This window comes from Vulpes lagopus, chromosome 4, assembly GCF_018345385.1.
Source record: "Vulpes lagopus strain Blue_001 chromosome 4, ASM1834538v1, whole genome shotgun sequence".
NCBI lineage: Eukaryota > Metazoa > Chordata > Mammalia > Carnivora > Canidae > Vulpes > Vulpes lagopus.
In genome coordinates this window covers 99491575-99515797 of record NC_054827.1, presented here as the reverse complement: position 1 = coordinate 99515797, position 24223 = coordinate 99491575, and the positions used below count along the sequence as shown (strand labels likewise).

Below are 24223 nucleotides of genomic sequence, written 5' to 3'. Positions count from 1 at the left end.
TACCTTCTAAGGCCAACTTGAAACTATGTATATAATAGTTTACAATAGTTGTATTACTATTGTAATACAACTATGATACAAAGCAACAGTTGGGAGATTTTTGAGGAGGCTCATGTTTGTTCACACCCTATTATGATATATGCTTGCCTTACAAGGTTGAATTTGCATACTAGCTTTAGGATAATTACGTTCTTTCATAGAATCTAAGGCAATATTGTAATATGCATCACTATTTTATGTACCACTAAAAAGGAAAATAACCATTAAGTTATGACATAATGCTAAGATGTCTCCATTTATATGATGCATCCTAATTTCAGGGATGTTGAAATGTTGGGAAGTGGATGGGAAGGTATCTTAGAATCAATGATACCCAACAATCCATTGATTATGACTGCATTGGTCTTGTTTTTAATCAACCCAAACAGTATATAAGAACTAAATGTTGTGTAATCTGTATATTTGAAGTGTATTACTATTACAAGAATATATACAATAATTTATAAAATTTATACATAATTCTAAGAGGCACAAAAAACTAAATGACTTCCAGCTAACATTCCATACCTGCCAAAGATCAATTACATCTTGGAGTGTAAATGCATTTTCCTGAATGAAATAACTTAGTAAAGATGATTGCTAGCCACCACTCCTCAGATTTAAGGAATCTCCTAACTCCAAAAAGGCAAAAAAGTAATATTAAAAGCTAACGGTGATGAGGTGTGCTATGTGCTCTTATGCAAAGACCTGCTTCACTTTTAATACTCACCAGTGCCCTGGGCAGTTCATGGGCTTAAGAGCAAAAGTATCCTTTTCAATATCAAAGGTAAACATGTTCTCGCTGTAATGCTGCCAGTGTCCTGAGGTTTCCCAGAGTTTGCTGTTGAATATGTTGGGAGAGAGCACTTCTGTGAAGTTACGTCGGTGATATTCCTCCTTCAAGATAAACACACTTAATGTTAAAATGTGGCACAACAGATCACAATTCCATGCAAAATAACACTAGGAACGAATATTTAATTTAGGATTACATCTTATATTAATTCGTGGTTAAGGTATCCTCAGTTTTAGGTGTAGAACTTTCTGGATCATGAAAGAAAGATTGATGTACCCTCAGTATAATTTTCACATTAGTATCTTTATTTTATACTATACAATAGTATATGTTACAAAATCTGTTAATTCTTTGAAAATTAATCGAAATTATATAAAATTATACAAATTACACATATCACATATATTGTATATATATCTATATACTATGTATATATAAACTTTCTATAACTACAAATCCTAAAAGCCTTCTATGTTCTAGATAAACAACCGGTTATTTTTATGTTACTTAAGATGTAGAACAGTTTTATAACTTAATAAGCCTGAATGTTATACTACATGATAACTTAGTTTTGATTTATTTAGTTCTAAACAGAAATGAAGCTGAGAATTTTAATTTATAACACATTAAGTAGTTGATATCTATAAAGTCATGAGCTGGCTTCTCTCTCTCCTCCATCTATTAACAGCTTCCCTATTTCAACACTCAGGAAGGGAAGAGAGTCATTCAATCAAAATCCTTATTTTATTTAAACTTTTTTTTTTCTTCAAGATATCAATCAGATGATCTTTGTTGCTGGTTTCTTTGGTTCCCACCATTTGTTAATCACTTAAGGGATATATGGCGCAAATCTGGAGCAGCATATTTTAATGATGTAAAAAATATATTTCTTACAATTAAAAAAGTATAAAGCATAATATTTTAAAATTACTAACACCACTTGCTTTATACCACTTAACAAGATGCCATTGTTACTCTTCAGCAGAGCATCTTGTCAGTCCAGTTGTGGATAGCTGGGTCTCAGCCATTTAGTAAGCTAAATTTACTTGTCCTTTATTTTTACTATATTAGAAAGTTTTAACAAAATTATAGGTCATTACAAATGGCAGTTATTATCCTGTGGCTATGTCAGATGTCTCTATATATTCAGATTAAGCAAGGTCCCAAAAATTGAAGAATTTTTTGTGTCTTTGCTTGTTTCTTTTGACAACAGACTATTTTAAAGCTTGGCTCAGGAGATAATAATCAATGGACTTTTTTTTTTAAGATTTTATTAACTTATTCATGAAAGACATAAAGAAAGACACAGGCAGAGAGAGAAGTGGGCCCCACACAGGGAGCCCAATGTGGAACTCGATCCCAGCACTCTGGGATCACGCCCTGGGCAGAAGGCAGACACCTAACTGCTGAGCCACCCAGGAATCTCATCAATGGACTTTTAATCCACTCTGGGTACAACTGCTAATCATGCTAGCAATTCATATGTTTGGGAATGATTTTCAAGTATGCCCTATGACAGGAAATGTCATTATGTTTATAGCTTACTTTGTGCAGTTTAGCAAAAACCAACTATTACTATCAACTACACTGCCTTATCTTTATGTTATACATATGTAATACATATATAATGTTTTGTCTTTCTTATACATACACATAAGAGAGAGATAAGGAAAGATGAAGCAAATTGGCAAGATGTTAAAATTGATTAATCTAGATGAAAGATACAAGGATGTTTACTGTATTGTACTCTAACTTTCTGTAGCTTTGAACTTTCCAAAAGAAAAAGTTGAGGGAAAATATATCTCATGCTATTTCATCAATTTATTTCTCTAAAGAGTAAAGAATATCAAGTGATCGCAAAGAATAAAGTCATGGTGGTTGAGTAGTCTACAGCTCAGTCTGCTCTCCTGAAGAAATACTGATAGCTTATTCTTAAGATTAAAGATTGCATTTCAGGGATCCCTGGGTGGCTCAACAGTTTAGCGCGTGCCTTTGGCCCAGGGCATGATCCTGGAGTCCCGGGATCAAGTCCCACATCAGGCTCCCTGCATGGAGCCTGCCTCTCCCTCTGCCTGTGTCTCTGCCTCTCTCTGTGTGTCTCTCATGAATAAATCAATAAAATCCTAAAAAAAAAAAAAAAGATTGCATGTCATATCTGAAATACTAGTTTCAGGCTATGGAAGGTACTGAACTTGACCTGCATTTAGTGATGTGGCTGCCTGACACCAAAATATCAGTGTCACAGAGAAGTATTTTTCAGTAATTTTTCATTACAAAAACTAAGCAATTACATTTAAACAGCTCCTTCCCAAAACCATACTCAAATAAAAGAATTTTTATAAAATCAAAAATCTACGAGGCCAAAGGAATAGGAGGGGAAATGAAAGCTATATAGTTTAAAATCTATAAAGTATATGAACAATCACCTTGGCAGACCTAGGGAAACTGAAACTAAATGGGAGAATTCCAGAAGCAAGTCTACTTTAGCTGGGTATAGATTTCTAGGCTTCACATTTTTTTTTAAATTTTTATTGGTGTTCAATTTACCAACATACAGAAAAACACCCAGTGCTTATCCCGTCAAGTGTCCACCTCAGTGCCCGTCACCCATTCCCCTCCAACACCCGCCCTCCTCCCCTTCCACCACCCCTAGTTCGTTTCCCCGAGTTAGGAGTCTTTATGTTCTGTCTCCCTTCCTGATATTTCCCAACATTTCTTTTCCCTTCCTTTATATTCCCTTTCACTATTATTTATATTCCCCAAATGAATGAGAACATACACTGTTTGTCCTTCTCCGATTGACTTATTTCACTCAGCATAATACCCTCCAGTTCCATCCACGTTGAAGCAAATGGTGGGTATTTGTCGTTTCTAATTGCTGAGTAATATTCCATTGTATACATAAACCACATCTTCTTTATCCATTCATCTTTCGATGGACACCGAGGCTCCTTCCACAGTTTGGTTATTGTGGCCATTGCTGATAGAAACATCGGGGTGCAGGTGTCCCGACATTTCACTGCATCTGAATCTTTGGGGTAAATCCCCAACAGTGCAATTGCTGGGTCGTAGGGCAGGTCTATTTTTAACTCTTTGAGGAACCTCCACACAGTTTTCCAGAGTGGCTGCACCTGTTCACATTCCCACCAACAGTGTAAGAGGGTTCCCTTTTCTCCGCATCCTCTCCAACATTTGTTGTTTCCTGCCTTGTTAATTTTCCCCATTCTCACTGGTGTGAGGTGGTATCTCATTGTGGTTTTGATTTGTATTTCCCTGATGGCAAGTGATGCAGAGCATTTTCTCATGTGCATGTTGGCCATAGGCTTCACATTTTTAACGCATTGTTCCTGTCTTCTGTTTTTTAGTGTTCCACTGAAAATGTCATTGCATATTGATACCCAGTCCTGTGTCTACGGCTTTCTCTCTCTCCGGAGACTTAGGATCTTTTCCTTATCCCTAAAGCTTTGGAATCCCTCAGTAATGTGCCTTGGTGCCCAAGGAAAGAATGCTTTCACCAAAAATCCCAGACACACTTCTGTTGGGAGCTGAGCCTGACCCTGGACATCTGGAGTTCCTATGGTACCAAACCAACAGGCAGAGAATGACTTGCTCTTCTGACCAGGAAGACTGACCCCAATTACTAGAGATGACGGTGCTGCTGTTATACAAGGAGTAAGGAGGACTATGTCTGGAATCAGTACAGAGCCTTAAGTATTTCCATATCCAACAATGATGGTCAGTGGGGAAACTCTGGCAACCTAATATCGAGAGGATATTAGGAAGCTTAAAGATCCTATTTAAGTCATCCACTGTTATGGGTTGTATGGTGTCCCTTAAAGAAGACATATTGAAGTCCTAACCCTTGAAGTCCTAACCTTAGAGTATGGCCTTTTTGGGAAATAGGGCCTTTACAGAGGTGAACACTTTAAGATTTGATCATTAGAGTGGGCTCTAATCCAGTATGACTGGTGTTATTATAAAAATGGGGAATTTGGACACAGAGAGACACATACACAGGGAAGACGATGCAAAGACATGCAGGAAGAAGGCTGTGTGAGGTCAGAGGACTGCTGTGACACACCAACAAGCTGAGCAACACCAACAATGGCTGACAAACCAACACTAGCTGGGAAGAGTGGGGAAAGGACTCCCCCACAGGTTCAGAGGGAGCACAGTTCACCGACACCTTAATTTACACATCTGGCCTGAAGAACTTCAAGACAATATGTTTCTGTTGTTTTAAACCACTTGGTTATGGTGCTTTGTTAGGCACCCTATGAAACTAATGCACTCACCAAGTAAAATACTCTGTCCACCTGAGATGCTTGTGGCACGGGGGAAAGGGAATGGGTGGTGGAAGAAGGAAGCTCTGACTTATCAATTTAGCCCTTGTGTCCATTTATAGAGGCTCAGGATGGAACCATTACATCTAATTATTTCTTTTCCCTAAAAACTTACATGAAAAGCACCGATGGTGGCTAATGTCACAATTTAAATTTTTGCCAAGACTGAACTGATATCAATGATAATACATTGCCTGGTGGGACTTTGTGTGAGGAAACAAATGCCTTCATCCAAGCAAAGGACAAAAATGGACACCAAAGGGGGTCTAGGTGGCTCAGCAGCTCAAGCCTTGTTCCAGAGTCATGAGTTCAAGCCTCATGTTGGGCTCTACCTACTTGGAGCCTACTTAAAAAAAAAAAAAAAAAAGACATCGAGTAGCAAAAGGAGTGTGTTGTGCTAATTCCTCTCCATTTGCCACTCCCTGAGCCACCCCATACTCAGCTAACTTGTCCCTTGTCTGCCCTATTCTGTGTTCCCAAAAGCTGACATCTATGGACTACATCACAAGGCTTACTTGCCTTCTGATTCTTATTTGGGTTTGACAAATCGGAGGTTCCAAAAGGATTCAGAAGATGGAAGAAGAAAGCAGTTAAGGTATTTACTCCCTCCTTTCTCACTTCTTCCTTGCCTTGGGTTATTCTGACACTGGCTGTGATCTCTAATTATAGTCTCTCTTCCATGGCTTCAAGCTCTCTCTAGGTTCTGGAACACTATGCTCTCTCCTTGCTGGTTTTGGGCCTAGGGATGGAAGATAAGTCTAGCTGTTGGTAATCTCTGTGTGCTCTACAACCCCTTCTCAGTATCTCAACTGGACCCACATCTCTGTAAATATTTTCTTCTCTAGACTATCTACAGTTAAACCCTTTGAGTGCACTGCCAGGACTCTTTCTGCACACATACTAAACGTTTTGATACCTTACATGTCTGCAAAGATAAGTTTGGTTTGGAAATCCACTGAACCCAAGGTTGTGGGAACAAAAAGCACAAGTTCTCCAAGTGGGTTATTAGAATAAAACAAGAGGAGCCACTCCTTTCTACTCCATGTTTTTCTTGTAAAGATAAATATAAATTTACCATATGACCCTGAAATCACACTCCAATGTACTCACTCAAGTAAAATAAAAACCTATATTCATACAAAAACCTGTACATAAATATTTAAAGTAGCTTTATTTGTAATTTTTTAAAACTGGAAACGTCAATGTCCCTGAGTTAGGGAATAAACAGTCTGTGCTATGTCCATATGATAGAATATCGCTCAGTAGTAAAAGAAGCAAACCACTCATATACTCCTTAGATGGATCTCAAGGGTATTGTGCTGAAGGAAAGAAACTAGTTTCAAAAGGTTATATACAGTGATAATTCTGTTTATATGGTAAAATTTTAGGGATGGAGAATCAATCAATAGTTACCTACAATTAAGCAAGAAAGAGTTTGCATCTAAAAAGGTAGCATGATGGAAATTTCTTGGATAATGAAACTGTTCAACATCTTGGTCGTTCTGGTGATAACACAGTTCTGCACATTTGTTGAAAGGAATGAATTTTACTGTATGGAATTTTTAAATGAAAAAATTTAAGGGAAGTAATAAAGGAAAAGAACCAGGTGATAAGACACACTGCAGAATTCTGGGGGGAGGGAAGAGTTTCCAGTAGAGTAGCAATAAGATGTCTCTATTTATTTACTATCAGTTACCCATACAGCCAGTAACCTATACATCCAAAAGTTCACTCACCTTCACTTAAATAGAAGTGGAGGTCATCTCACCCCAGAATCAAAAACTCAGAAACTCTGGAATTTCCTTCTTAGTGGGAACAACATTCCCTTCCACAGGAAGGCATAAGTTCTATTTCTGAGCAAAATGGCCCCACAAAATGGACTGTTCCTGCAGAGGCCACTATGCTTGGTACCATCTACCCTACCACTCTGGCCACAACTGACTGCTTTTGGACCTGGCACAAAGCCAACAGCCCTTGAGGTGGCCCTGATGTGACTGAGAATCTGCTCTATGTGTACATTTTTTGCTGCCTGGTGAGTAACAGAAAAAATCTCTCTCTCTGGACCATAAGAGACACAGGATGGGGCACAGAAAAAAAGACACAAATGATCAGACTGAACAAAAAGTAAGACCCAACCATGTTCTAACTTTCAAGAAATGTACATTCAATATACAAACAGAAATAAGCAGGTAATAAAAGGACAGAATAATATATATCATGCAGTTACTTATATAAGAAAGCAGTTTTGCCCATGTTAATATCAAAGTAGACTTTTAAAAATTAGCTTTAAAAGGTCAAGTACTGTATGATTCCATTTATGCAAGTTACCTAAAATAGTCAAATTCATAGAGACAGGAAGTAAAATGGTAGTTATCAGAGGCTGGGGGAGATGAGAATGGAGAGTCATTACTTAAGAGGTGCAAAGATTCATTATGCAATGATGAAAAGATTCTGGGAGTTTGGGTTCTGCAAGATGAGAAGAGTTCTGGAGATGGAGAGTGGTGATGATGACTGCACAACAATTTAAAGGTACTTAATGCAACTCAACTGTATGGTTAAAATGACTGAAATAGTAAATGTTATGTTACATATATTTTATTACAAAATAGCTTTATTAAGGTACAATTTATATGCAATAAAACTCACCAATTTTGAGTACATAATTCTTAATGACTTTTGACAGATGTATACAGTCATGTAATCTCAAAACAATCAACACATAGAATAGTTCAGGGGTATCTGGGTGGCTCAGTTGGTTAGGCATCCAACTCTTGGTTTCAGCTCAGGTCATGATCTCAGGGTCATGGTACTGAGCCCCGAGGCAGGCTCTATGCTGTACATGGAGCCTTGCTTAAGATTCTCTTCTCTGACCCTCCCCCTGCTCTCTCTCTCTTAAGAGAAAAGAACCAGGTGATAAGACACACTGCATGTCTAAGTGTGTCTTAGTCTTTTTAATTCATTTTTTTAAGATTTTTTATTTATTTATTCATGAGAGACACAGAGAGACAGAGAGAAAGAGGCAGAGACACAGGCAGAGAGAGAAGCTGGCTCCATGCAGGGAGCCCAATGTGGGACTTGATCCCAGGACTCCAGGATCACGCCCTGGGCTGAAGGCAGGCTCTAAACTGCTGAGCCACCCAGGTGTGTCCCACTCTCTAAGTCTTTTTTAAAAACCAGATGTAGAATATTTCTTTCACATCAAAAAGTTCCCTCCTGACCCTCTGTAGTCAACCTCTGTTCTCAGCCCCAGGATCCTAATCATCTTTCCTTTGCCATATCTAAAATTTCATATAATGGAGTCATACCACATGTGTCTGTGACTTCTCTGGCTTAGCATAAAGCTTGTGAGATTCATTCTTCTCATTGCATGCATCAGTTCTCTGTTCCTTTTTATTGCTGAGGAGTATTCCATTGTATGGACATACCACACTACATTTATCCTTTCACAAGATAATGAGAATCTGGCTTATTTCTAGTTTTTTGCTATTATAAATAAAGTTTCTGTGGACGTTCAAATACAAGTCTGTATTGTTTTTATTTTCCTTGGGTAAATAACCAGGAATGGGATAGGTCACATGGTAAGCAGATGTTTAACTGTGTAAGAAACTGCCAAACTGTTTTATAAGGTAGTAATACCATTTTGCATTCCTACCTGCAAGGGAAGTTAGAATTTCTCCACATTCTTGACAACCTCTAGTGTTTTCAGGTTGTACTGGTTGTTGTTGTGGAGGTGGGGTTTTTGGGTTTGTTTGGTTTTTGTTTGTTTGTTTGTTTGTTTGTTGTCCTGGAGTATGTATGGGTGGGGGGCCATTCTAGTGGACATGTAGCTTGCTGGTTTTAATTTTTCATTTCATTTTTTTGGGGAGAGAGAGAGTGCAAGCAGGGGGAGGGGCACAGGGAGAAGGAGAATATTAAGCAGGCTCCACATCCAGTGCAGAGCCTGATGTGGGGGTTGATCTCACAACCCTGAGATTGTGACTTGAGTCAAAATCAAGGGTCAAAAACAAAACAAAACAAAAACAAAAACAAAAAAAACAAAATCAAGTGTCAATGCTTACCTAGCTAAGCCACACAGGTGCCTCTAATTTTCATTTCTTTGATGACTAATGATGTTGAGCACCTTTTTATGTGTTTCTCCACCATTTCCACTCAAAAAAATCAAATGTCTAGGGGACAATCTGAGAAATGTGCAAGACCTCTAAAACAGAAGTTACAAAATACTGCCAAAGGGAAAGAAAGAACTAAATGACCCAACAAAATGTCCATGTTCATAGACTGGAAAACTCAGTGTCAATTATCTGCAAATTAATCTATAGAATGAATGTAATTCCAACCAAAATTTAAGCATAATGATTATCATGTATATACACACAAACACACATAAAAATTATTTTATTAGGACAAATATTTTACTATAGTAATAAATGGCACTGAAGCTACTGGATAACCCCGTGGAATGAACCCTGACCCCTCTCTTCCACAGAACCTAAAAATAAATTCAAGATAGATTGTGGCCTTGAGTCTCAAAAAAAATATAATCAAGCTTCTAGAATAGAACAAAGAAGAATATTTTCATGACTCCAAAATAGGCAAGGATTTCTTAAACAGGGCATGAAAAGCCCTAACCAGAAAAGAAAAAAATAATACATTGGACTTTGTTAAACATGAGAACTGTTAGTAAAAGACATCATTAAGAAAGTGAGTCCATAAGCTACAGCCTGAAAAAATCCACTCGCAATATATACATTCAGCAAAGGACTCATATCAGAATACAGGAAAAGCCCCTAAAAATCAATAACAAAAAGACAACTCAGTTTTTAAAAATGGGCAAAATACTTAAACGGGAATTTCATTAAAGAGGATATCCAAATGACTGACAAACAAAAAGCATGTCACATCATTATTCATCAGGGAAATGCAGAATAATACCATGGTTCCCACTGGAATGACAAACTAATAATACCAAGTGTTGAAGAGGATGTAGAGTAACTGGAATGTTCATATATTTCTGGAAGGAACATTATATGGTTCAACCACATAAAACTGTTCAGCATTTTCTTAAGTTAGTCATTACCACCCTATGATTTAGTAAATCCACTCCTAGGTGTATGCCTAAGAGAAGTAAGTACATGCCCACCAAAAGACATGTACAAAAATGTTTGTAGAAGCTTCATGTATAATAGCTCCAAAGTGGGAACAAACTTAAAAGTATCCCTATAGGATAATGAATAAGTACCCTGTACTACAGTCATAAAATATAATACCTCTTTTTTCAATAGAAAAAATTATACACAAAACTTGAATGAATCTCAGACATTATCCTGAACAAAAGAAGTCAGAAACACAATAGCTAATACAGTATGAGTCGATTTATATGAAGTTTAAGACCAGACACAATTGATCTATGGTTCATAAAAAACAGCAAGGTCATCTCAGGTGAAAAGAGGGGAGGCAGGTATTGACTAGGAAGACACAAGAGAACCTTATGAAAGGATTAAACTGTCCTAGCACAGGCTCTGTGCTCAGCAGGGAGTCTGCTTGTTCCTGTCCCCCTACCTACTCTCGAATAAATAAATAAATAAATAAATAAATAAATAAATAAATAAATAAATAAATAAATAAACAAAATCTTGTTTAAAAAAGGATGGAACCGGGATGCCTGGGTGGCTCAGTGGTTGAGCGTCTGCCTTCCGCTCAGGTCATGATCCCAGGGTCTTGGGATCAAGTTCCGAATCAGGCTCCCTGCTTGCTTCTCCCTCTGCCTATGTCTCTGCCTCGCTCTGTGTATCTGCCACGAATAAATTTTTAAAACTTTTTTTTTAAAAAAAGGAGGATGGAACTATTCTATCTTGATTTGGGAGGTGGTTGTATAGACATACACACGTATAAAAATTTATTGAGCTATAAGCTTCAGGTTTATGCATTTTAACAAATGTAACTTAAACTTCAATCAGCAACTCTGGCATCAGCCTCCACCTGAACATATTCATATATAGAACTCAATGTAAGAATCACCTTGATAAGCCTAACACTTGGAACCATTAGTGATAATAATGAAAAAATGGCCATTTTAAGCAACTAAGCTTTGGAACAGTCTGTTATGCTGCAATAGATAACCAGAACAGAATTTGCACTAGATGTGGATGCTGCTATAACAGTAACCTAAAATACACAGCCTTGGCTTGGGGGCAGGTGGTAGATGGAAGCTAGAAGGCTACAGACTGTGAGGACTTGGAAGGATAGTGAGGAAAATACACTGAAGGATGAGGAAAGGGGGACTCGATATATGGTGTCAGAAAACACTATCACCTGAGGTAACATGAAAAACAGAAAGAGTATCCAAAGAATTCATGGAGTATAGCTAGGCATGTGTCTAGGCAGAAAGAAAAAAGGGACAATTGACTTCTTATGACTGCCTATGACAAAATACAAGAGAGACATAAACTAAACAGGGTACTATTAAGTTTTTGAGAAGAAATATCAAAATGCCAGGACCCGTTAGATTCAAAAATAAAACCACTACATCCTTAGACTCTCTCAACAAGATAAGAATGGCTTCAGCACAAAGACAAAATACAGATTACCACCAATAAAATATGGCCTTAGGGTAAAGCTCTTGAGGGTATGGCTGTATGCCATATTTGTGAAGTTCTCAGAATGAGCTACTTGAGTAGCTAGTAGGGCTTCTGAGAGTCTTAAGATTGTGCCTTGGTAGACTCTCTCAGCTAAACACTAAGAGTATTTTATTTTATTTTATTTATTTTATTTTATTTTTTATTTTATTTTTTTATACTTTATACTTTTATTTTATTTTACTATTTTATATGTATGTGAGACAGAGAGAGAGGACGTGCACATGAGCTGGAGGAAGCAGGAGAAAGAATCCGAAGCAGGCTCTACACTGAGCAGAGAGCCAGATGTGGGGCTCAATCTAGAGACTGCAAGATCATGACATGAGCTGAAATCAAGAGTCGGATGCTTAACTGACTGAGCCACCCAGTTGCCCCAAACATTAAGGCTTTTAAGAATCTTAAGTTTACTGTCTCACATCAGCTTCACAGGCAGGCTTAAGTAGAGAAGGATCTGGCTCAAAAAGAGATGCAGGTGTGATTTTCACCTAAGTGTTGATTACCAATGTATACAAAGGACCCCACAAACCTTTTAAAGGAATTCTACTATCTTAGACTAAAAGGGACAGAGACAGCACAAAATGAAATGAGGCCTTGGGACTCATCAAACTTCTACTGAAAGAAACAGGTTGAGAATATTGAGAAAGCTACTCAGAGGTCCACATGGGCTATTTCTCATGGTAAAGGAAGGATGATTCAAAGGGCAGAACCACAACTCATGTAGAGACAAAGGTCCTAACCAAAGTGCATTTTCTGACCAGGGAGAAAGAATGAGTAAGTTGTCAGGATTTCTATAGATCAGTAGTTATTACTCTACCCCACCCCTTTTGGAATGGCAGTATGTACTACATCCTATTTATCATTATTTTATAATGTTGGGGGGGGGGTGGCCCACAGATAACTTGTCCCTTTACTTCACAGATCTTACGATGAGCAGAACTGCTTTTGGTGATCTGTACTTTGCACCTGAGGAGCCTCATCTGCACCTAGACCTGATTCAGATGACATATTATTAGATTTTGAGCTAACAAAATCTAATCCAATAATCAGAGGAGATTTGGAATAGTTTGTTACTCAGTAGTAGAACACATTGGAAGAGCAGGATTGATTGTCCTCCAGTCTTTTGGAGCCGAAGAGACGAGACTGTCAACTGGAAACCCCACAGGGTCATGCCCTAGAAATATGGATGAGGGCAGCCCGAGTGGCTCAGTGGTTTAGTGCCGCCTTCAGCCCAGGGCGTGATCCTGGAGACCCAGGATCGAGTCCCACGTCAGGCTCCCTGCATAGAGCCTGCTTCTCCCTCTGCCTGTGTCTCTGCCTCTTTGTTTCTCTCATGAATAAATAAGTAAAATCTTAAAAAGAAAAAAAGAAATATGGATGAATAAGAGGTAGATTGTGTCTTATCAAAATGGAAGCCCAGTGCTCGCTTCAGCAGCACCTATACTAAAATTGGAACGATACAGAGAAGATTAGCATGGCCCCTGCGCAAGGATGACACGCAAATTCGTGAAGCGTTCCATATTTTTTACTGTCTGTACTTTAGGAATAAAACTTTGATTTTCAAACCCCCCCCCCCAAAAAAAAAAAATCAAAATGGAAGCCCAGCCCTAACTCACCTCAATCTTTAATTGGATTGAAGAATTAGTCTTCAATCTTGTCAGGGGGTAAATGCTCTAGTGGGAGATGACATTATCTACAGCCTCTGAAGTTCTTTTTATATACAATATTTAGATATAATAAAAAATTACTAAATATGAGAAGAGGCAAGACCATATAACAGATCAAGAGAAAAAATAGGTAAAATCCTTAAATGGTTTTTGTTTTTGTTTTGTTTGCATGGAAAGGCTAATTTCGTCAGACAAAGACATCCAGGAGTTCAAAGTCCTCTGCCTCATCTGTGTCTGCCAAATATTCTTATTCCAAAATTCAGGAACTCACTCTTTCCAAGTACCCTTACCTTAAATAATAGACCACAGGGATTGTGCATTTAAATGACTTTATAATTCTGCAACCCATACAATCAGGCCTTGGGCCTAAACATCAGCCATGTGTATCTTGCATCTATAAAGATAAAAGATTCTTTTCAGGTCACCATAGAGGCTGTGTTTATTCTCCACACAACCCCAAACCTTGAGAGTTGAAGGTGCCAAGGATGTGTTGATTTTCCAGCAAAAACAGACCATCCAAACAGCAGCTGTGATGGTCATTGAGACCTGCTGAAGCCTTGGCTAATCTTCAGTGATTCTTCAAGGCCCTCTGGCCTACCATGGCTTCACACTGGCCAATCCTTACTGGAAGGTACATAGCCCAGGTGATGGAGTCCACAGAGTTTAGCCTCCAGGGACACCGCACAAGAAGGAAAGGAAATGAGACTAGTAAGGTGGACAGAGAATAACCAGCTCATGCCATTAACCTTTTCTCAGGAAGTTGCCAAAGAAAGTTCTTCCCCAAATGTGAGGGATAAGGAAGGAAGCGGAAGGTGCAGGATCAGGAAAGAGGAGAATAGCTAGAATGAGAGAGCAGAGACATGAGAAGAGTAGCTAGAATGAAGAAAACAAGTCCTAAGACATCAGTTGGCAAGAATCCTTGTAGCAAGTTAATTGTAGAACAAGAGGACCAAATTTTTAAAAATTACTGAAATACAGGGATGCCTGGGTGGCTTGGTGGTTTAGCGTCTGCCTTTAGCCCGGGGTATGGTCCTGGGTCCTGGGATCGAGTCCCACATTGGGCTCCCTGCATGGAGTCTGCTTCTCTGTCTGCCTGTGTCTCTGCCTCTCTCTCTCTCTCTGTGTCTCTCATGAATGAATAAATAGAATCTTAAAAAAAAAATTACTGAGATATTACCTGAATCATCAGAAGACACTGTAAGAAGTTTTGCAGTTTTGAGAAAAAGTTTGAGGATGAATTTAGTGATAGGAACTGAATAAGTTAGTGATATAAAACTGAGTAAATGAAATTTCAGGTAATAATTATGGAAAGACAAAAAACACACTCAGAAGGAAACATAATCCTAACAGTCTACGTGGATCACCTCTGAACAGTATCTGTAGTTTAAATGACGTAACTGAATACTTTCTATCTATAAACTTTATTACAAGAAGGTATCTTACACAATTGTCTTGACCCTTTGCTCTGGATGGAGCTGCCACGTCACCTGGGAGTCACATCATAGACAGTGGAGGGGGACCATGGACCACATTTTCAGAAGCAACATTTGATCATTTAGCATAGTATGCCAGATAGGACACTTCCTCCTTTCTTCTCCTTCACAGGGAGTTCCACACTTAGTCTATTGTTTACCTCTGTATTGTTTGTGCTCTAGAAACTTAAATGGACAGTAAGTGCACTTCTTGAAATCCCAAGAATGCATTTTATTTAGGGAATATAGAATTCATCTCATTGTTTTTTGGAAGCGCAACCCAGTATTTCTCTCTTAGGTTCAAAATTCTTATTAATATTGTTAAAATTAATGTAAATGCTGAGCCATTTTATTATGAAAAAATAGTAAAATGTAAAATGGGGCTGAATAAGAGAAACATTTTAAAAGTTAACTTACTCGTATGAAATCCATAAGTGTATTATAAATGAAGGCTCCTCTGGGAAGAAAAAAGCAGCTTCCAGGACTGAGATCATGGAAAAAAAACAGTTCTTGTTCCTAGATTAAAACAAAAACTGCATCTCAGATCTCACTGCCATTGATCAGTATTTACCGTATACACATGACATGCTAGGAATGAGACTTATACTCAGTTACAATTTCCATCTTCTAATAACTGACTTCCCAAAAGCCCCTCAGTACTTACCTCTAACTATATGTACTAGCACACATAAAATCATAATTTGTATTTATGGTTAGTTAGCTTTTCATGTACCTTTATTTTCTGCTGATTTCTGACTTGGCACGTGGGAGTATGGATCTCATGGGGAGAGAATACAGCAGAAATACCAGAGAAGTTCAGTGCAGGAGGTGGGCCCTACCTGGTGGTGCTCATCATCATGCTGTCACTACTGAACACCTGCCCCATGCTGCCACCATCGTCCAGCGTCTGTCCTTGCATCAGCCCTGCCAATGCTACCGAGCAAGAGACAAGCATGTGGAGGTCCCTAAGTGAATACCTGGCCTCCATATAACACAGCCATAAGTGGCCAGATGGAGGCTGAAACCCAGGTCTGTCTGCTCTCAAATCTCATGTTTTCTTTCTTCTCTGTTTCTCAAATACAAAGTATGTTATTAGGTACAATTTTTTAGAACATTTTTATCATGGTAAGAATAAGAGAAGGGAAAAAAAAAGAATAAGAGAAGGGTGTAATTTCTAAAACTAATAAAAGACACAAGAAGGAATGAGGTGAGAAGACAGGGTATTAGCATGCAAGAACTCAACAGCAAACAGAAGGTGGAACCAGAGAAAAGAAATACCAAACAGTTTAATCATAGGCCAACAAAGGACATCCCCATCCTGCTGGTGATGAGGACAGGCAGCATACCTTTCCAACCTTCCTGTGATCTCGGTTCTTGGCTTCCTCTTGGAATTTTTCCCAGGTCTTCAACATCTTGTTATCAGGGAATGATATCCCATAGATCCTCTGCAGTGTTTCCATTTCAGGATTGCCCTCCCAGTAAGTTGAGGAATTCTAAGTATCAAACAGGATTTGGGTGAACACACCAAACATCTGGTGATAAATGAAATCACTCTTATATATGTGAAAAATTTTCCGCTACATCATCAGCATGGCTTTACTTAAAAAATGACTTTTTGTGGCACTGGAAAGACTTTTTTTTTTTTTTTTTGGAAAGACTTTAAAATAGATTCTAATTAAATTTGCCCAGCCCGAATTCATCAGAAAATGATGTCATCTGCTGTGGAAAAATTACTAGGGTAATTCGAGAATTATATGGAGAACAATACCTTATATCATATGAAAAAGAAAGGCATTGTAATGTGTATAGTAAGTTTAGGCAATAGACAATTAAAAGCTACATGTAAGGTCCTAATTACCAGAAATGTAAAAAATTATAGTATCTTTAAAAATTTACGTAAAAATCAAATAATGGAGTATTGTAAAAGACCATGATGTTCAGAATATAAAAGATATGATTGAAATTCCTCATTTTCTAGATCATCTTAAGTTTGCTGTATTAAAAAAAAAAAAATCCAGGCAGCCCGGGTAGCTCAGTGGTTTAGCGCCACCTTCAGCCCAGGGCCTGATCCTGGAGACCCAGGATGGAGCCCTGTTGGGCTCCCTGCATTGGAGCCTGCTTCTCCCTCTGCCTGTGTCTCTGTCTCTTTCTCTCTCTCTCTGTGTCCCTCATGAGTAAATAAATAAAATCTTTTTTTTAAATAAATAAAATCTTTAAAAAAAATCCTTACCTTGAAAATTTTTATGGCTTTAATTTTTCCAGTGTGTCTTACATGGGGGCCTTTGCAAAGGTCAATTAATGGACCACACCTACAATGAAATATTTCAGACATGCCCAGATACAGTTAGAGCTTTTTGGACCATTTGTTACAAACCATGTTTTCGTATGTTTTAAGTGAAGGATCTCACTTATTTGTACATCTTAGGTCAATTTCTAATTTGGGAACAATTTAAAATAATTTAATTTTTAATTTAGGATGAAGAGGCAATTTATCTAGCCTTTGATCCCAGTCTTCCCTCCTTTGCTCAAAATCGGAAGTTACAGAATCTTCTGAAATTAACTATACATAAAGACACCATTTTTTGTTGTCATATGCCAAGGCTCTTAAAAACTTTCCACTTTCATAAAATTAAAAAGCCATTCCTCTGCTTTACACTAACTTTCAAAACCAAAATTATCTACAATTTATACAAAATGCACCAACTTGATACCTTACTTCAAAAATAAACTTCACCAAACCCACAGAATGTACACTAGCAAGAGTGAACTATATAGTTAACTCAGGATTCTATGTGACTATGATGTGTCAATGTAGGTCTGTCAATTGTAACTAATGTGCTAGTCTGCAGGAGGAGGTACTGATAGTGAAGGAGGTTACAAGAAATCAGAAATTGCTGTACTTCTCAATTTTGCTGTGAACCTCAATCTGCTCTAACAAAATCAGGTCTGTTTAAAAAATAAGTAAACAAATTTCAGGGATCTTTTATCTGTTTTTAGACCTTCTGGCATTGTGACAAAATGCTTAACTGTCTTCTGGTTTACTAAAACAGAACATTGACTAGAGTGCAATTCTCACGCAAATGTTTAGGTCAGAGATGGCACCACTTATATTAAAACACATAGTCGGGGGGATCCCTGGGTGGCTCGGCGGTTTGGCACCTGCCTTCAGCCTGGGGCGTGATCCTGGAGTCCCGGGACTGGGTCCCACGTCAGGCTCCCTACATGGAGCCTGCTTCTCCTCTACCTGTGTCTCTGCCTCTATCTCTCTGTGTGTCTTTCATGAATAAATAAATAAAATCTTAAAAAAAAAAAACACATAGTGGGGTGCCTGGGTGGCTCAGTGGGTTAATGGTCTGACCCTTGATTACTGCTCCAGTCATGACCTCAGGGCCCTGCATCCTATGCTGGGTGTGGAGCCTACTTATGATCTCTCTCTCCCTCTCCTTCTCTCCCACCCCTCCCACCCCTGCTTGCACGTGCTCTTTCTCTCTCTCTATAAAAAACAAACAAAACACATGGTGTTGTTGCTGAGGATTCATTTGCACCTCTAACAAACAAGGACCCCCAAACTTTAATAAGCACAGACTTTTTTTGAAGTACAGAAACATTTAAAAAGTTAAAATACTAGTGACACCGGTCAGAGGGAAAGTACTTAACATCAACTAATTTAAGGAAAATTTAGTAAAGAAAATATTTTCCCTAACTATTCCAACGAACTTTAAATATTTTTAAAGTTCACTGGTTAAAAAGTTAAAAATTACAATGAATACATAAAGGGACTGGTTTATTTACCAAAATGGATAAGCTTTAAACATGAAATGTTTAAATGAAATGACAATTTCTTGGGATGACCAGGATTTACTGTTCTCTGTCCAAGATGGAAGTGGTAAATCAATGCTCAGAGGAATAAAAGGAATGCCTAATTAGCATAGAAGACTTCAATACTCTAATTTCTAAATAACTCTATAGAAAAAAAAGCAATTCCTTTTCCAAAAATTAAACTGACAGAATAAGAAGTGTCAGTGTTGACCTAAGTAAGGTTCAAAAAAATAACCACAAAAGCTCAAGTATTAGAAGCCAAAATTTTACGACTTAGCCTATCTTTTCTATATCTTCATGTATTTTTAAGCTTTGAAATGCATATACCAACATTTATTTGAATTACAGGTAATGAAAAATAAAACCTTATTAGGTCATTGGAGAATGGTAAAAATAAGGTAAGCATGGTATCCCACTTCAAAATCAAAGGGCAATGAGTTCTTATTATAATGTAAGAAATGCTCTGTGCATAGTTTTGCTTAGAGCAAAGATGACGTTTACACCCCAGAACCACAAGTACCTGACTGTGGAAAGTAAATGCTTCTAGAGAGGATATTTGTGATTTCAATTACATAGGCATCAGATCTTCTTAAGATGGATCCGTGAAAGTCAAAGAGGCAGCCAGACAGGCAGAACACAGAGCAATTACCTGTCAGGCAGCTTAAAAAATGCATGAGTAAAAAAGGGGCTCAGATGTCAAAGAAACAGAACTAAGTCAGGGTAGAATTGGTTTTACTCGCCTCTTCCTACCACTTGATTTGCCCTTGGTTCCCCAACAGGGTCTTTCATTATGCTTCATTAGGAATATCCATGCATGAAAGTTAATGCTCTTGGGCTCCAGGAAATGGGGAGTATAGTAAGAGGCAAAAAATCACCACAGGAGGAAGATGGCCCATAATGACTTCCACTGCCATATTAATAAGAATGTGGCAGGATAAAGCAAGATTCCCTTTCCTAACAGCCCCCACTAAAACATAAAGCCCTGGGCAAACACAGTCTCACCCACATGGAAAAAGATGCTGTCAAAGCTAACATCCAGAAAACAAAAATTCAGATTTTAGCACCAGCAATAATTCAAATGAAGGCTGAATCATTTCCCTTCACTGATAACATTTCAGAGTCCCAAACTAAAGTGGTATATCAACCATGCAAATTTACAAATACACCACCCGCCCAAAGACCAGGGAGCAGTGCTTAAAATTTACATACACTTCACCTGTAAACTGTGGTAGTTGGAGTGTGAACTTTCTCATTCAGGATACGGCATTTAAATTTATTGTACTACAAAAAAACACACACATATTTACATATTATTACATAAAATGTTTAAGTGGGAAAAGAAACTTTTGCTTTTTTCAACAAACACTGAATGGGTGTCTAGTATGTTCTAGGTACTAAGACCCTGAGAATATGGAGAACTCACAGCTTAAAGCTGTAGTGTCCAAAAGGGGAGCTACAAGCCCAACTGACTACTGAGCACTTGCATTAGAACTAGTCTGAAATGAAATGTGCTGAAGTGCAAAACACACTGGATTTCAGAGACGTACTATGAAAGAAAGATTGTAAAATGGCTCCTTAATTATTTTTATGTTGGTTATCATGTTGAAGTGTTATTTTTGATATTGTAAAAATTAATTTTTAAATATATAATATATATCATTATATGGAGAACAATACTTTAACATATCATATGAAAAAGAAAGGCATTGTAATGTGTATAGTAAGTTTAGGCAATAGACATTAAGCCTTAAAAAGGAAGGAAATTCTGACATATGTCACACCATGGACGAATCTTGAGGACATTATGCTGCTGAAATGAGGAAGTCACAAAAAGGCAAATATCATATGATTCCACTTTTATGATTCTTAGAGTAATCGAATTCATAAAGGTAGAAAAAGGGGAAGTGGGAACAGAGAATTAGTGTTAACTACGTGTGGGGTTCTAATTGGGGAAGAGGAAAAATCTCTGGAGATGGATGGTGGTGATGGCGGCCATTTCGATCATGACCTGAACGAAAGGCAGACACTCAACCAGTGAGCCACTCAACCAGTGAGCCACCCAACTGCCCCCAGAGCCTGCTTTAGATTCTCTTTCCCTCTGATCACCCCCCAACACACGTGTACACACTCTCTCAAAAATAAATAAATAGGGGAATCCCTGGGTGGCTCAGTGGTTTAGCGCCTGCCTTCGGCCAAGGGTATGATCCTGGAGTCCCGGGATCAAGTCCCACATTGGGCTTCCTGGATGGAGCCTGCTTCTCCCTCTGCCTGTGTCTCTGCCTCTGTCTCTCTGTGTCTCTCATGAATACAGAAATAAAATCTTTAAATTAATTAATTAATTAAAGTAAGAATATATTTACATACATTGGTCAAACAAGATAAAGAGAATGCAGAAGTATTATGGAATTTAGTAGTCAGAATATTAACAACACTCAAAATTAATCAGATTTAGAAACACACATGTGAAAACTATTCACCTGGCCCCTTACCCACTTATATCTGCATTAAAATTTTCAGGAGATAGTGGGGAAATATCACATTGGGCAAGTGGCAACAACCTCGCATTAGGCTGCCAGACTATTTGGAATAATGTGGCAAGCAACACTCAATTTGTTTAAAAAAGAAAGTTGTCTGTTAATTTTTTTTAATATTCCTGGCAAAAGGTTTTCTTATTCTAAAGAGTTTCCTGAAGTTACCTTAAACATTTCTAGGAGCACTTCCTTGCTGATTTCCAGTCTTTCAAATGGTTGCTTTTCTTTTATGATAGTCTTACATATGTTCTCCAGTGCTGACAGCTCTGTGCTGGACACTGCTCTAAAAAGAAAAGCAAGTAAGAGTCAACACAGATTTCTCAGCCATCATGCAGTTACCTTTTTGTGGACCTTCATCACTAACTGACATGCTTTCTGACATGCATTGAGGAATTTTGTGTTTTATTGTATGTATCCACATGCAAGGCAGATCATCTCACTTCTTGAAGAACACTGAGGCACCAACAGAGGAAAAGATTTGCCTGCAGTTCTTCTCTGCAATGAGGTGTGCAATTGGAAAGCCCTGGTAAAATACTCCCTGGTTAGACTGTGAGCTCCTTGGAGGCCTGTTCTTCTGTGTGGTCTACTTTATACTTCATGCATCTACATTTTTGTTCAAAGGAACTGTAGTAAGTGCTTACAAACCCCCACCCTCAGTGACTTTGGATCCAGGTTAGGAGAAAGATCTGTGAGTGTGAACTGCAGAGTAGACCAGCACTCACAGGGAATGGGCCTCCGTGAGCCATCAGCTGACCTCTTTCAGCCACTCCCTGGTTTATGCTAGTTCTCCTCCACCCGCACTGGCTTCCTTGACTTTCCTCAAACAGCCAGGCATAAGCCCATGCCAGGGAGGTCCCAGAGGCCTAGAACGTTCTTTCCCAAAATGTTCATAAATACACCCCCACATACACACTACCTCAGAGCTTGCTCCCTTTGTCCATCCTGATCCCTGCTTCAACATCACTTTATCCTTTGCTGACCACCTGTCATGGCACACACTTCCTCATACCTGGTTTATTTTCTTCCATACCACTCATCACCACCTGGTAGTAGGTGGCTGTTAGTTTACTGTCTAAGCTAAAGAGACTGTTAGCTCCATGGGAACAGACTGATCTGTTCACCACTGAATCATCAGCATCAAACACAGAGCAGATAACAGGCAGTCAAAAAAATCTTGCTTAATGAATCTTAGAATGGTGGTAAGAGGAGATGAAGCTGGTCAAGTTGGTATACAGGAGCTATACGGTCCAGGGTGCTCAGTTAGTTCTGGAATCTAAACTCATAAAAAAATAATTTTCAAACAGCCAATCTATACTCATGTTATAGAGCACACATTAACTAAATTAATATGTAACCATTATAAAATAATGGACTATTAATGCATGCCTTCAGATGTGAATATGCAGTGGTATTACCTGTCTTCAATGAACATGTCATAATAGAATCCATTTTCAATGGGTGGACCATAGCACAAATGGCCTCCATAGTAAAGCTCCATGGCCTCCCCAAGAATGTGAGCACTGGAGTGCCAGTATACCTGCAGAGCATCAAACACAGAGGCCAGTGGATATTGAAGTTGTGTCCGGGGAAATTATTAGTAAAATAATACAAGGAAGCAAGTGGGTTAACTATAAGGGGATAAACACAAAAACAGAGCAACATCAATTTGCTCTTCAATGCTCTCTTTGAAGAGACCATTTTCTGAGTGCTCCTTGCAGTTATACCAGGGGCACATGCTTGGTTTCTCCAAAGATAGCCTCTAAGCTGAATGCATAGGACCAAAGTAGTTTGTGTCTACACAGCAGTCTTCACATGTTGAACAGCTTTTGATAAAATGGCTCTGGAGGGAGAAGTGTGGCCTGGGAATGCCTGCTGGCTGCCTGAGACCCCGGGGCAGTACACACACCAGTTAATTTGCCGAAGTCCAAAGGCTGCTCATCGGGTCTACAAGTTCGGAAAGTTTGGTTTTGAATTTGGTGTTGAATTCCCAAGGAATCAATGTTTTATGGATAAATTATAACTAACCAAAGTCACCAAATAAATACAGGTACCAAAGAAGCAAGACAATTGAGTCCCCTGGCAACACTTTCTTTCCCTTATTAAATATAAAACATTAAAGTTAGAAAATTAGTTGACAAAATAAATTGGAACAGAGCGAGTTCCAGCACTGAGCAGGCTACGGGCGATCCCAATCCGCAGGGTTAGGCTGAGATCGGTCTGTAAACAGCCCCAGAGGGTTGGTTGGTCCCTGGGGAGAGCCCTGTCGCTCTGGATGGTGCCAGGAGGGCAGGCTAACTGCCAACACGAACCCAAGTCTCTTCTTTGGTGTGCTGTCCACACCTAGATATTTGTTGAGCCAAACACTGTCTTAGGTGCTGAAGATGCAGCAGTGAAAGAAAAAGGAGTCACTGGCCTCATATGGTTGGCTTACTGTGCAGTGTGGGAGCAACAGGCATAAACCAACCAGTAAGTGCATAATCACAAGAGAAAGAGATGAGCAGGACACTGTGATGAAGAATAACATTGAAGGCTCTACATTCCCAGGGAGTCAGGAAGGCATGCAAGACTAACATGTAAGGGATAAAGCAGGGTAGCCAAAGAAAGGTTGCAGAGCTAAGAAAGAGCCAGCAACCATGCAGGCCTTGGGCAGGGGGAGAAGACAAATCTGAGTTTTATTCTAAATGCAATGAGATGCACTGAAGGGCTTGAAGCAGAAAGAAATTATTCAGTTTGCATTTTAACACACTGTCTGGTAGCAGCATGGGAATGGATTTTTGGGGACTAGGAGAGCAGGTGGGCAGATTCTTGGGCAGTGCTATAACACCACCATTGTAGACTCTTGGGCAATGGCAGTAGAGATGGGGAGGAGTGGAAAGATTCAAGATACATTAGGAAAGTAAGGGGTTGGCAATTAAGTACAGACTGGA

The 24223-nt window shown here is 38.7% G+C and overlaps 1 protein-coding gene and 1 non-coding gene across 2 annotated transcripts in view; one reads left to right on the top strand and one right to left on the bottom strand.

Moving 5' to 3' along the window:
- Window positions 1-24223, bottom strand: part of TARS3 (threonyl-tRNA synthetase 3) — a 71030-nt gene that overhangs the window by 33141 nt on the left and 13666 nt on the right. The window contains exons 5-11 of the mRNA XM_041753628.1: window positions 22712-22833; window positions 21462-21579; window positions 19982-20046; window positions 17177-17255; window positions 16293-16439; window positions 15364-15462; window positions 770-936 (exon numbers count right to left, since the gene is read on the bottom strand). Of these exons, the coding sequence (XP_041609562.1) occupies window positions 770-936; window positions 15364-15462; window positions 16293-16439; window positions 17177-17255; window positions 19982-20046; window positions 21462-21579; window positions 22712-22833 (797 nt within the window). The remainder of the gene's footprint in view (window positions 1-769; window positions 937-15363; window positions 15463-16292; window positions 16440-17176; window positions 17256-19981; window positions 20047-21461; window positions 21580-22711; window positions 22834-24223) is intronic.
- On the top strand, window positions 13227-13333 carry LOC121490325. Its single transcript, XR_005987630.1, has one exon. It is a non-coding gene; the product is annotated as a U6 spliceosomal RNA (small nuclear RNA).